The sequence below is a fragment of the Lathyrus oleraceus genome, chromosome 2, assembly GCF_024323335.1.
Source record: "Lathyrus oleraceus cultivar Zhongwan6 chromosome 2, CAAS_Psat_ZW6_1.0, whole genome shotgun sequence".
NCBI lineage: Eukaryota > Viridiplantae > Streptophyta > Magnoliopsida > Fabales > Fabaceae > Lathyrus > Lathyrus oleraceus.
In genome coordinates this window covers 467753066-467766752 of record NC_066580.1, presented here as the reverse complement: position 1 = coordinate 467766752, position 13687 = coordinate 467753066, and the positions used below count along the sequence as shown (strand labels likewise).

The following is a 13687-nucleotide window of genomic DNA, read 5'->3' as shown; positions in this document are numbered from 1 at the left end:
CATGTTTTGTTAATTCTTTTGAAGATATTTTTTTCTGTAATATCGATGGCAATTGGCAGAGTTTGGGTAGGGTACTATAGTATCATTTCTCATACCCGTAATTTGAAAGAATTCTTGTACACAAACCCATACATGCACAGACACCAAAGTTTGTACTTGTACCCATATCCTATGGGTGCTTAAGTACCCATACCCATACCTATTTACCCGTATTTTTTTATAAAAAATCATTGATCAATTCTAATTTATCATGTCATTTTATATTTTTAACGATAATTAAAAAAATTCAATGATGTTATTGGTGAGTTAATAAACAAACAAACAATTATATTACAATGTGTACAAGTTTAATAGTGATGTATTTAATAAAATTGATAAGAAGACATGTGTATATCATAATAAAAATAAAATATATATAAATATATATTATGTGGGTATGAGGTGAGGTGAGTACTAAAATACTCCCAATCGTGCCATACCCCGCTTATTTTAGTGGGTAATTCTCGTATCCATGCTCGTATCCATTTTACGGATTTTTACCATACTTGTTGTGGATAATTTTTTAGGATACCCACTAGTGATGAATCTATTTGCCATCCCTAGCTTGGAATGACGTATGAATGTTCAATATATAATGGAAATGATTATAATTGACACATATCTCAACACCAGAATTAAAACTCTCAAGAATCTTGGGTGTGGGTTTAAAAATTACATATTTAATATACTGTGCCATTTTTTCTATGGAAAACATGCCATAAGTATTTCCACGTCTTCTGCTATCGACGAGTTTCCTTACACACACTTGCCTTGTCTTTTTTGCAATGAAGACATAACTCTTTCTCAGTGTCTAATGTTATGTTCTCGTCTAGTTGGAATTTGGACGTATTATATGTTTAATGATGTTCAAACAATGTGTCATAACTCTCGGAACAAATGTTATTTTGAGGGAGCAACTCAAGTGAAGTACCAAATTGCTACATCTATCTTTATTCAATTACAAGTCTCCAAATAAGAGTTTGGAAGCTCACTATCCTCCATTCCTCGTTTAATTCGCCAGGTGAGTTGAAATAAAAGGGATAAAAGTTCCATGGTTCTTAATCTGGATGATAGTGCTCGTACTAATTCGGGGAAGATGGAGTTGAGTGGCTTAATGTGTAATTAGGATGGTGCATTTCAATTTGATTTTTATGGTAGTGTAGGTTTGTTCAATATTCGTCGTATAGAAATACACACGCTTTTGGTGGATATTAGATTGTATTGAGAGATTGGATTTTAGAAAATAAAGTGTTTTTCAAATACATTGCATACAATAAAATTGACCACAAAGGATGCATACCAATTTCACCATTATGCTAATGAGTTGGAGGATATTAAATATTTGATGCAGAAAATTAAATCATATCTCTACATCACAGCCTCCATGAAGGAAATGATTGTGAATATTATGGCTCTATGTGCTAATGAGTTATAAGTATTTGGTTGTGCAAGCATTTTGGAGAAAACTCTCTTAGAAGACACAAATCTAAATGAAGACAAAGACCAATATCAAAATGAAAACAAAAAAGACCAAATTGACAAAACAAATAAAAACAAAGAGCTAAATGAAGATACCCATCAAGAACTACCCAGAGAGTGGAGAACAACAAGAAACCATCTAATTCATAATGTAATAGGAGATATCTCAAAGGGGTAACTACTCAGAACTCATTACACTAGGTATGTAACTTTATGACCTTTGTTTTTCAATTGAGCAAAATGACATCAATATAGTTTTCATTAATGAACATTGGTCTCTTGCTAATGTAAGAAGAGTTAAATCAATTTGAGAGAAATAACATTTGGAAACTTATTCTCAAGCCTAATAGTAATGTAGTGATTAGACAAAATGGGTATTTCACAATAAACTTGATAAAAATGACACTGTTCTAATAAATAAATCAAAACTAATATTTACTCCTATGAACAAATCATGTCACTTAGATAAAGATGAGAGAGGAAGGTCAATAAAACAAATATCGACGTACGATTCATTGTCTTCTCTATCTCACTACGTCTTGTCCTGATATTATGTTAGTTGTCTGTTAGTGGACACACTTTCAAGAAAAACTCAAGAATCACACCTCATTACGGTAAAATACATCATGAGATATATCACTAACACTCAATTGACGGGTATATGATAACCTATAGGGAATGATTTTGATTTGATTAGGTACTTTGATTCCAATTTTGGTGGTTATAAATTTGATCAGAAAAGTATTAGTGATATGTATGACTTGCTTGGAAACTTGCTTGTATCTTGACATAGTAAAAAACAATCAAGTTTCACGTTATCCATAGCCGAAGTAGAGTACGTAGTTGCGCGTAGCTATTGTGCATATGTAATATGAATAAAACAATAGTTAAATGATTATGGTATTAATCTCAGGAACTACCCTATTTAAATTTGATAACACCAATATCGTAGACCTCACTAAGAATGTGATACTTCACTCTCTCATGAAACACATTTAGATAAAGCACCACTTTATTAGGAATCATGTTGAAAAGGAGAATTACGTAATTGAGTTTGTGTCTTCATCTAATCAATTGACACACATTTTTATAAAAAAATTCCTAAGAAAAACTAATTTTTTGTGAGAATTGAATTGGGATTTTAATTCAATCATGTAGTGAATAAAGCGAGAAATTTCTATTGATTGGCGTAAGAATGTCAAAAGCTAAAGAACTTCACTAAGAAACAAAGATAGTTGCTAAAAGCTTGTCTCTGCTAATATGGCATGTTGTTTATTTATTATTTATTATAGGATAAAAAATATAAAATCAAGTGTATAATCTCTCAAGCTACTAAAATTGTATCTATATGTCTCTCTCTCACCCTCCCCCCACACACTGACAAACAAATATGTTCTTAAAATTCATTATTTTCAAAAATCTCATCCTAAAAACATTTGGATTTGGGTAAATCTTTTGAAAAGCGAAGCCTAATCAATTATAAAGCTTAGTTAATCGATTATACATAAAAATTTGTTCTCTTATCCGTTACGACACTTGTGTAATTGATTATGGGGCGAACTCGCTCAAGAATCAATTAAGAAATCATTTTAATCGATTATGATTCAGATCTAACAAAACATTTCCTATTTTGCTGCATCATACTCTATTATGATACATATCTGACCTAAAACCCTTTCTTTCTTGACTAAATATTTAACTATAAAAGGAGACTTGTGATCATTTGAAAACACACTGAAACTAACCTCCCCTAAAACCATTCTTACTTTTTTATATTTTACATTCACTTAAATATTATTTTAGCGTTGAGAGATTAAACACTTAAGTATAACTATCTTGTGTAACTCACTATTGATTTGTGATTATAAATCAAAATAGAGATATTCTCTTGAAACTCTGACATATTGTAAAGGGTACAAGGTAAAAAAGGAGAAGAACTTGGTGTAAGAAGGTTGTGTGATAATCTGGTTGTAAATTTTTTATAATATGAAAATTTCAAAGATCAATTATTGAGGACTGAACATAGACCTCATGGTTTTGTTCCGAACCAAGATAATATTGAGCGTGTTATTATCTGATCTCCCATTTATTAAAAAGAGTATAATATTAATCTTTATCAATTTATTAATTTACAGGTGTTATTGCACTCTTCTTTTAATAGTAACTTTTTTGAAATACTTTTCAAATTAATACTTAAACCAACCAACTTTATTCCATTAAAGCTTGAAAATTTAATTCGTAAATATTTTAATTTGAAATTTCATAATTTCTAACTGAAATGTTATATTAATATTTAAATTCCTTTATTATATAAAGAGTTAAATAAGGTTTTGGTCATCATAAATATTGTTATTTTCACTTCTAGTCCCTAAAAAAATTTCCTTCAAAGAATGATCCTCCTAATATTTTTTGTCCACACTTTTGGTCGTTCCTGTCAAAATCCTTTAACAGAATTTGATGCGGCGCGCCACATAGAAGTTTTTTTTGTGATTGAAGATACACATGGCAAAGGCAGTGTGACAAAACGTTGTTGTGACATATCATATGACTAAAGTCAACATTGTCCAGAAAAATACTTAGCTATTTGGTAGTTAAAATCACAGCTAATTTATAACAAATACATTATCAGAGTCATGGTTCTAAAAAAGGAGTGTCCCATAAACTGAGCTAAACGAAAACTCTTAAACCCTGCGAAAATTTATTTAACTTATTTAACCCTAAAAAAACCTAGAAAATAAAACAAGTAATTATGGCATTTATGTAGTAGCACAAAGTGAGAGTGTACGAGAGAGATCACGTGAAACTGTTCTGTGGTACCTCTGTAAAGAAACTTGAAGAAAAGGTTGAATTAGAATTAATATTGGTATTGGGTCACAATGATGGAAGTGGTCATTCCCCTAACTTATGGGATCCACACAACTTTCACCTTACTTCCACTTCCACTTCCACTACATGTCTCTCAATACTTGCAGTTTCATGTACCATGTCATTTCTTTGCCTTAATTCCATCCCTCTGTATTTACCAAACTTTAGAGAAACAAGAAAGCCACATTTGCTCTCATCTGTCAAACCCTCAAACGGAACTAATAATATTACACTCTCAACACACTTAGATAATACTTTTACCAATTCAAGATGACACTTTAACACTACCGGCAGACTAAAGATTATTCACTTATATTTATAATTCAATAATACTATACTACTTGTATACATCAATTTCAAAGTACACATGAATATTTTCATGTTAATTTCATATATATATATATATATATATATATATATATATATATATATATATATATATATATATATATATATATATATATATATATATATATATATATATATCCAGGTTTTATTAAATTAATCCACGTTTTCTCCTTCTTTGATTAGTTTTTCTTTTTTACTTTAAACATGTCATAATGTTTTATATCAATTATTTATATGTTCTTACATACATGAAACTGTGGATATATACATGTCACAACACTAAAACCACATAACTTATATGTTTTGTTGCTTGCCATGTTTAGAACAAGAATTTCAATTTTAGGTACAACAAGCAAGTCATTTTAACATTGTCTATGCATGTTTTATAAAGGTTGCTGGTGAATTAAGCGTATGAACCGAACTTGGATCTTATGCCGTGGCTGAATGATCCTGCTCCATCTTAACCACTCATTCTGATCAAATATAAAAATTAATTAATATTAATTACTGTATAGATGACTAAGATTGAAGCAACATCAAAAACATGAGAGAGAAACATAAGAGAATCTGTGTCCTATGAATGGACTTGAATCCTCTGCAGTGGCTTAATGATGCTGCTCCATCTCAACCACAAATATACACATAAAATAGATTTGTAATTTGTGACATTGTATTAATTCATTAGATTATGGGTTGATTTATCGCGATTATCAACCCAAGATGGGAAGCAACTCGTAGACTAGACCAGAAAAAGGTGAAGCTGAAATATGATAATGAGTTTCTCTTCCCTACTCATGTTTCCAAAATCAAATTGGGAAACAACTTATAATTTTCTATTGTATGTTGAAATTCTATTAAAAACAAGGTGCCCTAGTTGAAAACAAGCTGATGAACAATACTAATAGATTAACTAAGGTGATATTATCAACATACTGTATTTTTTAGAAACAAATTTTTTGCAATGTATTTGCTACATTAACTATGATTTTAGCTATCGATTAGCTATGAGTTTTTACAGATTCATGAACATTGGTGACTTTAGTCATGTGACATGCCATGTTAGCATTTTTCCACGATGACACTGTCATGTGTATGTCTAGCCATAAAAAACTTTCATGTGGCGCGCCACATCAGCTTATGTTAACAGACTTTGACAGAAGAGACCAAAAGTGTGAACGAAAAATATTAGGAGGACCATTTTTAAAAACTTTTTTTTTGAGGGATTAAAAGTGAAAATAACAATATTTATGAGTACAAAAAATTTATTTAACCTTTATATAAAATATATATTTTCAAGTAACAATGTGATTAAGAATTTTGTAATTTATAGTTTAATTTAAAATTTTATTAATTTTAATATAGATTTTTTTTTTTGCATAAACAATTTCAAGAAGTAAGCATGTTTGGTTTTTTTAAAAACAAATGCATTATGAATTTTATTTGAAAAAGGTAAATTTTATTATTTTTTTATAAATTTGTATGACGCTGTCCAACACAAGAATTGTTTGCATATAACAAGAGGTATGGATGATAATTTAACCTATCTTTATAGGGTATTGTAAATAAAAATTACCTATAAGAGGTAGGTAAAAATTCGTAAAATGAATATGGACATGAGCATACAATTATCCACTAAAATAAACGAGTATGGACGCGAGTATGAGTACCTTAGTACCCATCCGCCTCATACCCGTAAAATATATATATATATATATATATATATATATATATATATATATATATATACCTTTTTATTGTTATAAATACATATATGTTTATCGATTTTATTAATTACATCTACGTTAAATTTATATGCATTTTAATGTAAGTGTTTGTTTATTTCTTAATTCAATAATACTATAATTGAATTTTTCTTAATGTTGTCAAAAACTTAAAATGACATAATAAATTCTAATTAATCAATAATATTTTATTATGAATGAGGGTAAACGAATACAAGTATGGATACTTATCTACCCATAAGATACAAACACAAATATAAATATTGGTGCCCACACAAGTATGGATACAAATACATAATTTTTTTTTCAAACCATAAATATGAGAACATATACTATAGTACTCTTTCCAAACTCTATCCATTATCATTCATAATAAGAGGGTTCAAACCTCATTTTTTTTAAAGCATAATCTCAATTTTAAGATCCAAATTTTTATCACTTTCAATCCATAATATTGATAAATTTTATTATTTAATTATAAAATTGATTCCAACATGTTTTTATGGCGTTGTTGAGTTAAAACTATTCACAGTAATTTTAGTTATAAGAAAAAATTTAATTTTTAAATTTACTGAATAAATAATATATTTGAATAAAATATAGAATGAATTTTAAAAACAAATTTTTTCGGCCCAGGTTAGTATTATAGGACCCGGGGTAGTATTATAGTACACAATTTATTTTAAATCTTTTATTTATTGTTCAATTCATTTTAAACAACTCAATTTTACTCAATTTTACATATATAACTTATAACCAAAATTAATCTTTTTTAATTGCCAAATCTGTTCAAACATATTTTTACGTCTCCATTACAAGGAGAAGTTACTCTACTCTCTGAACCTTCGCTCACCGATCAAATCCATCTACCCCTCGGTTTCACAGTCACTCTCATGATCTCGACGCGCTCTCAATTGCAACAAATCACGATCTAGGGTTTACTTTGGATCCAAACGGAATGTAAACACATCGCATTCTCTCTTCGCGCGTCTTTCAAACCAGAACTATAAAAACGCCAATGGGAGTCGTTATCGAGAGTTCCGTTTGGGAACTGAATCCAGCAATATTCCTCTTCCTCTCCGTTTGTTGCTGCTTCTCGATCTTTCTTTATCCTCATCTCTCCAGTCTCAACAGAACCTCCACAATCTTCGACCATGGAATCTCTTCATCGTTTACTAGTTTCCAGCGGAACTTCCTCTTCGTCTACTCTCTCGCTTCAGGTTCGTTTTCTTCTTCAATTTGACACTATTAGGTTTTGTAGAAAATGTGAGAGATTGAATTATGAAGGTTCATTGCTTTCTTAATTTTTGTTATGAAATTTCATTTATACCTATTGTTATTTCTAAATCCGTTATGTTTTGGAGACTGAATAGTGAATTGGATTTTGTTTGTAATGATTAGTTAGTTAGTTAGTTACTGGATCAAGCTTTAGATCGGAGGTGTGAAATTATGAATGATGATATCATTTGTCTTATTTTTTCATCTTCTCAGTTGTGGAAGGTCTGTGGTCAGTGTTTGGGGAGTTCGAGTTAGCTTCGTATGGAATTGGAAGGGAGGAGATGATCATGTCTCTCTGTTACGGTTATACAACTGCTCTTTTTGCTGCTCCTTTCCTTGGCATGCTCTCAGATTTGATGTGAGCCTCTAGTTTTACTTGCTATATATCACTTGAAAAACCTAATTATGTTTTTGTGTAATTCATCGTTTGCAAATATATGCAAATTTTGTTGCAGTGTATAAGTTTTGTTTAATTATTTATGTTGTAGTGATGTTTATCAGCCAATTATAGTGAATTTCCTTACATTGGAAGAATTACTAACCCTGTGATTGTTGATGTTACTCAATTCACTGTAGTATTTTAAGTTGATTTCGGTAGATATTTGAGATGATTATTAGGAGTACTTTTTACTTTTAGAATCCAACCTTTCAAGAGCTGTGCATTTCCAAGTTTTTAGGATGACTCTAATAAATCTTGTAACCTATATATTTTGCAATATCAGTCTCATTTCCAAAGTATTACTATTCAATGTTTCTATCAAATTTTTCAAAGCATTCTTCTACATGTGATTTGAACTTTGAGCACTGTTTTTTCTATTAGTATTGATATGAAACATCTTGGTTACTCCAGAAGTACTACCTAAACAATGTAGAATCAAGACATGCATTTTCTGAAATAGTTTTCGATGTTTTGGTACTTGTTAAACTAACTTACTACCTGCAATTGTATAGAGGTCACAAGAAAGTTTGTTTGATCTATTGCATCCTACACTTCTTAGTTGGTGTTTGGAAGAAGATTACGCAACAACCAAGCATTTTCATGACTAGCATTTGTCTCTCTATGGCCAATACAATATTCTCATTCAGTTTCGAGACTTGGATGGTCACTCAACATGAGAAGGTAATCAACAATTTTCTTCTGTTATCTCCAGTAGGAGCTTAGTTCTTCTCTATTGAATGACTTGATCTGGATTTTTTTTCTACTTTTCACCTTAATGTCAATCTTGTTTGTGTATTTGTCTACAGCAAGGACACAGGCTTGATTCACTTAATGACACATATTGGTTAATGACTTTCTTTGAGTCTGCATGCTTTATTGCCAGCCAAATGTTGGCAAATGGTCTGGTTGGTAATAGTATGATGAAAAACACCGCTCCTTCCTCTGCAGTCATCTTCTTAGCAATCATATGCTTCATTTTTCTCACCAGAGGATGGACAGAAACTCCAGGAGCAACTTCTTTTAAGGAGTATAGTCTGTCCTTCTATGCATATATTTTTGGTGGTAAGCTCACACTCATGCTTATTCACTTTTTATTCTCTTATAATAAACAGTTAAGTATTTTATTTATTTTTAAAATGATACACTATTTCAATACCCAAGGTTTCTTTTTGGAAATCAGATAACTTACTAATAACCACAATCATTCTGGAATTACAAAGAAGCTAGTTTATTTGATTTATGTTTCTATGAAGTTTGCTGCCTTGTCTTTGGGACATGTGTGGTCTTTTACCACGAGTCAATAGAATACTTATAAGAGCCTCTTTTTTCCCTTCATTATTTTCGACTTACTTACCCAAACTTTCTATTTTCTAGTTGTCATTTTCTCTTGCTATGCTTGATATTTAGTTCTAAATTACTTTCCTCTGACAGTTTTTGCTTTGCATCACCTTTATGTTGTTCCATAAATAAATAGTTCACCAATAATTCCTTTCTTGTTGCAAGTAACCTGCAACAAGAGTCTACTATAAAATGGAAATACCAGAGGAAATATACACATAGTAGTTCAACTGCATTAAACTTGGATGTCATGGCTGAGATTTGACAGCATGAAAATGTATCTTGGGATTTATTTTTCTGTTCTGCAATTGTTAAGTTTCTGATGATCAACCACTTACTTTCCTTGTGATTTTTTTTTATATGCAGTATTCCTTGTTAAGAGTTTGATCTTGTTTATAATATTTATGTTTCATTTTCAAGCTATATTAGGCCTGAGCTCTGCATGATAAAGTCCATCTCTATGTTCAAACTGACATGATATAATTAATAACAATTCTGAGGTTAGATGTGGAAAAGAGCTGGCACTAGAGAAACATGTGATTAAATTTTATTAAAAGTTTAAGTGTCATACTGATTATCTTTAATAATCCACAGATAAAAGGATATGGCTGTTGACAGTGGCACAAGCTTGCCTTCACTTCTCCATTGGAATTTTGTGGATCCTTTGGGCACCAACAGTGGTGGTATGATATTGAAATTTTAGAGCACAACTTATTACATAACGGGGACATCAGTTTATATGGAAAATATTTAAAACAACATGAACATATTGCATTGAATGAATGTTTCACTGGCTTATATTTGTTCAGGCTCTTTGTATCGGTGAACCAGAAATGGGTTTCATTTCACTAATTTATAAGGGATTTTTCTTTTCGGTTCATTATTTGAGGAAGATGTATCCATAATTGAATCTTTTTGACTAAGAGGCTTCATGTTGTTGAACCTGTTATATTTTCAGTCTCGGTATATATCTATTTATTCTTAATGCATGTGATTTTAGGCTGATGGCCGAGAAGTGCAACTAGGATTGATATATCCATGCTTTTTGGGCTCAAGGATGCTAGGAAGCACTGTGTTTCCTTGTCTTACTAGTGGACCATCATCATTTAGAATTGAGGACTGCCTAGTATATGCCTACATCACATTGGCTGCTCTTTTGTCTATTGTGGCATATGACTATCAGGTGCAGTTATTGTTGACTTTACAAAGTCTTAGATATACTTTTGGTCAGATTTTCAATATTGAAGTCTATATTTGGATCTCATAATTTTTTCATGTGTAGGAAATCGGAGTTTTGGTGACACTTTTTAGCCTATTTCATGCTTGTGTTGGCTTCATTTTACCATCACTTGCTCGATTGAGGACGATGTAATCTCATTACCAAGAGTTGTACTTCTTCGTTTGCTTAATAATGGATTTGATATTTTTGATTTCTTTGTTTGCAGGCATGTACCTAATGAATTGCGTGGAGGGATGATGGGGCTCTCTCTTGCCCCTGCAAATGCTGCAATTCTGCTATCTGTGGTGCAAGTGTGTATTTATGCATACTTTTTTTTTCTGAAATTTTAGGAGGCATATATTAATTATTCATTTTGGCATTATCAACACGAGCCATATCCTTTGTGGAAAGATAAAATTTTGAAGTTAGAATGACATGGTTGTGGAGGGTGGATGGCATAAGAATTTCTTATTCAAAAGTGGCCCTGTTTAAATTCTTTTGTTGTTCGTAAAAGTAGTAGATACAAGTTCTCATTTAAATTCTTATTGGTGCCAACGTGACTCTCTATGAAAAGATTAATCAAGCTGGCTGGCACTACTTTGAAAACAGCCATAACAATTTGAGTCTGAATTGAACTTGACCGACCCAACTTGTCCCTGAAACTCTTGAGCTTATTGGGTGATATTGCTGCTTCTTAGGTTCAGAGAAGGGTTAAATCTACAGAATGAAATTGTAGGTGTAATACACCTTTAAGGGAGTTGCTCTGGTACCCATAAGGGTTCTGTTCCTTAGTTACTTAGTATTTATTACTTATTGTTAGTTTTATTATAAAAGTTCAGAATTTTTCATTAAATATATTCAACAAGCAATAAATGATTGACAGTTAACTTTTTATCATTAGTTTGTTTGCAATATTCACAATCCATCAACTTCTGTCTAAAAATGATTTTATAAAGAAAAAAATGTATGTCTCAACCATTGTGTGTTTTGTGTCATGTACATATTAACTTGCTTGCTACTGGTGCAGGGTGGCTATTATCGAAATGTTGGAAATGCAGCTTTAATGGCGTTTGGTGTGTTTGGTTTGTTGTTAGCAGCTGGATGTATGTATGCCCTGAAGCAATGTGGGAAGCAACCGTATAACAACTGGCATAAACAGTGAACATATATACCCGTTTTACCGGATTTGGTAGTGGTGGATGTCAGTCTCTCTCTTCTCTTACTCTCTGAAGAAAAAAGATTAATAATTTAGATGATGAAAATGCAGGCAAGAGGAAAAAGAAACCAGAGAAACACAACATCAACTACTAGTGAATGCTAAACTTGAATGAGATTGGGATATACCTTCTGTAAGGAGACTGAACAACAAAATCTCAGTTTAATTAATTCTTTGAATTCAGTCTGTGATACCGAGTTCTCTTCTAATTCAAGTTATGGAGGTCTAATGGGCTTATGATTCCGCCTATAAATTATAGCTTGTATACTTTACAGCCTGTGTTTGCTTTTGGAAGCTATAATCAACTGCACAAGCATCTCAAAATGCTATCAGAATCTATATACGGCGAGACATACCAGTTTCTCTGAAAGACAGGAAGGGCACATGAAGACCATGAGGTGAAAATTAATTTTTTTTGTTTAGGCTTTGTCAGCGTTAGTAATGTATTATCATGGAGTGGGTTCGTTAGTAATGTATCTTTTTGTGTATGTTTGGTAATGAGTTTTGAACCACAATATCACATCCTAATGCAAATTTGATGTGATCTCAAAAAAGTTATAAATTGGAGCTTCTAGTTAACGTGGACATTTGACATTTGACGTGATTTTGTTAAAAGGGATGGAAAACCAAACAGAAGCCTAGTGTATTAGTACAAGGAGATAGATACAATTTTTGTTGTCGTGGATTTTACTATTTTTCAATGAAAATATGACAAATGTATTAGTACATGGAGATAGATACGATTTTTGTTATTGTGGTTTTTATTATTTTTCAATTACAATATGACAAGTGTATAATTTTATATTACACATGCAATTTTTTCTATTTTCACTCTTTAAACGATATTTAAATATATTTGTCATATTTTTTTTGAGAAATAGTAAAAACTAAACCCAAGAAATTGTATCTAAATTTTCTCCTTAGCATAAACCCCACTCTGCTAATCCTAGCATGCTTAGAAAAAAAGATGATAACACTTAGCAATGGTGGTAATGTGATTAAAGGAACAAACTCTGAAATTTTTTCCTGATAAATAAATGGTTTTTTAATAGAAAAATCTATTACTTGTGAAAAACAAGTTTAAATGTTTTTTTCCCCACCAATTAGGGAGAGTAGTTATTTCTATTACACATAATCTTTTTTTGATACATCACATAATTTCTTTTGAAGTTAAACCGAACTCTTCATAATTTGATGTCTTAACCAATTGTTTTATATGTAGATCAATGTTTGCTTTGATTTATTTTTTGTATTTTCATAGGTTTCCTTCACTTAAGCTAATCCTATTTGAAACAACGTTGATTATTAAATGTGAATACTTTTTTAGTTAAAATTCAGATTTTAGTTCGGGATATTGTAGGGACAATGTTTTACAAATCGGACGATTTAATCGGTTGGATTGAGAATCGGAGTTGAATCCGGTCTGATCAATTTTTTTAAACTGCTAGTGGGTCAAAATTGAAGTGTCCAAAATCGTTCGGAACAAAGAATCATAATTAAATTTTGTAAAATCGTCCGATTCAAAAAAATACATCAAATTGATCCTTTTTTTTTTTTTTAAATTTAATGTCAATATCAAAACTTAAATATTTCACATTCCAAAAATAAAAATTTCTTATTTTTTCTCCAATTATATAAACTTTTGAGTTTTATAAATTTTTGTTGTAGTTTTTTTTCTTTTTCTTTCAACCATGCTTCATCATCATCACACCGTCTCTTTTAAA

The 13687-nt window shown here is 30.9% G+C and overlaps 1 protein-coding gene across 4 annotated transcripts; it reads left to right on the top strand.

The window, feature by feature from the left end:
• Positions 1 to 7242: 7242 nt before the first annotated feature.
• Positions 7243 to 12542, top strand: LOC127120457 (uncharacterized). Of its 4 annotated transcripts, XR_007803205.1 has the most exons (11): positions 7243 to 7693; positions 7965 to 8109; positions 8703 to 8871; positions 8997 to 9252; positions 10123 to 10211; positions 10529 to 10711; positions 10811 to 10896; positions 10974 to 11058; positions 11775 to 11936; positions 12015 to 12096; positions 12239 to 12542. XR_007803205.1 is itself a non-coding variant. In XM_051050890.1 (10 exons), exons 1-9 carry the CDS (start codon positions 7492 to 7494, stop codon positions 11907 to 11909), a joined length of 1350 nt encoding a protein of 449 aa, XP_050906847.1. In that variant the 5' UTR covers positions 7243 to 7491; the 3' UTR covers positions 11910 to 11936; positions 12015 to 12542. The 4 variants fall into 4 exon arrangements, 2 of the variants coding, with proteins under 2 accessions (XP_050906847.1, XP_050906846.1); XR_007803204.1 differs by having other exon boundaries at positions 11775 to 12096; XM_051050890.1 differs by having other exon boundaries at positions 12015 to 12542.
• The last annotated feature ends 1145 nt before the right edge of the window (positions 12543 to 13687 follow it).

Bases quoted from the DNA above. Each gene is read 5' to 3' on its own strand.
- LOC127120457 (XM_051050890.1), top strand. From the start codon at position 7,492: ATGGGAGTCGTTATCGAGAGTTCCGTTTGGGAACTGAATCCAGCAATA. The intron at 9,253-10,122 runs GTAAGCTCACAC...AATAATCCACAG, and splicing joins CTATGCATATATTTTTGGTG to ATAAAAGGATATGGCTGTTG. The intron at 10,897-10,973 runs GTAATCTCATTA...CTTTGTTTGCAG, and splicing joins CTTGCTCGATTGAGGACGAT to GCATGTACCTAATGAATTGC.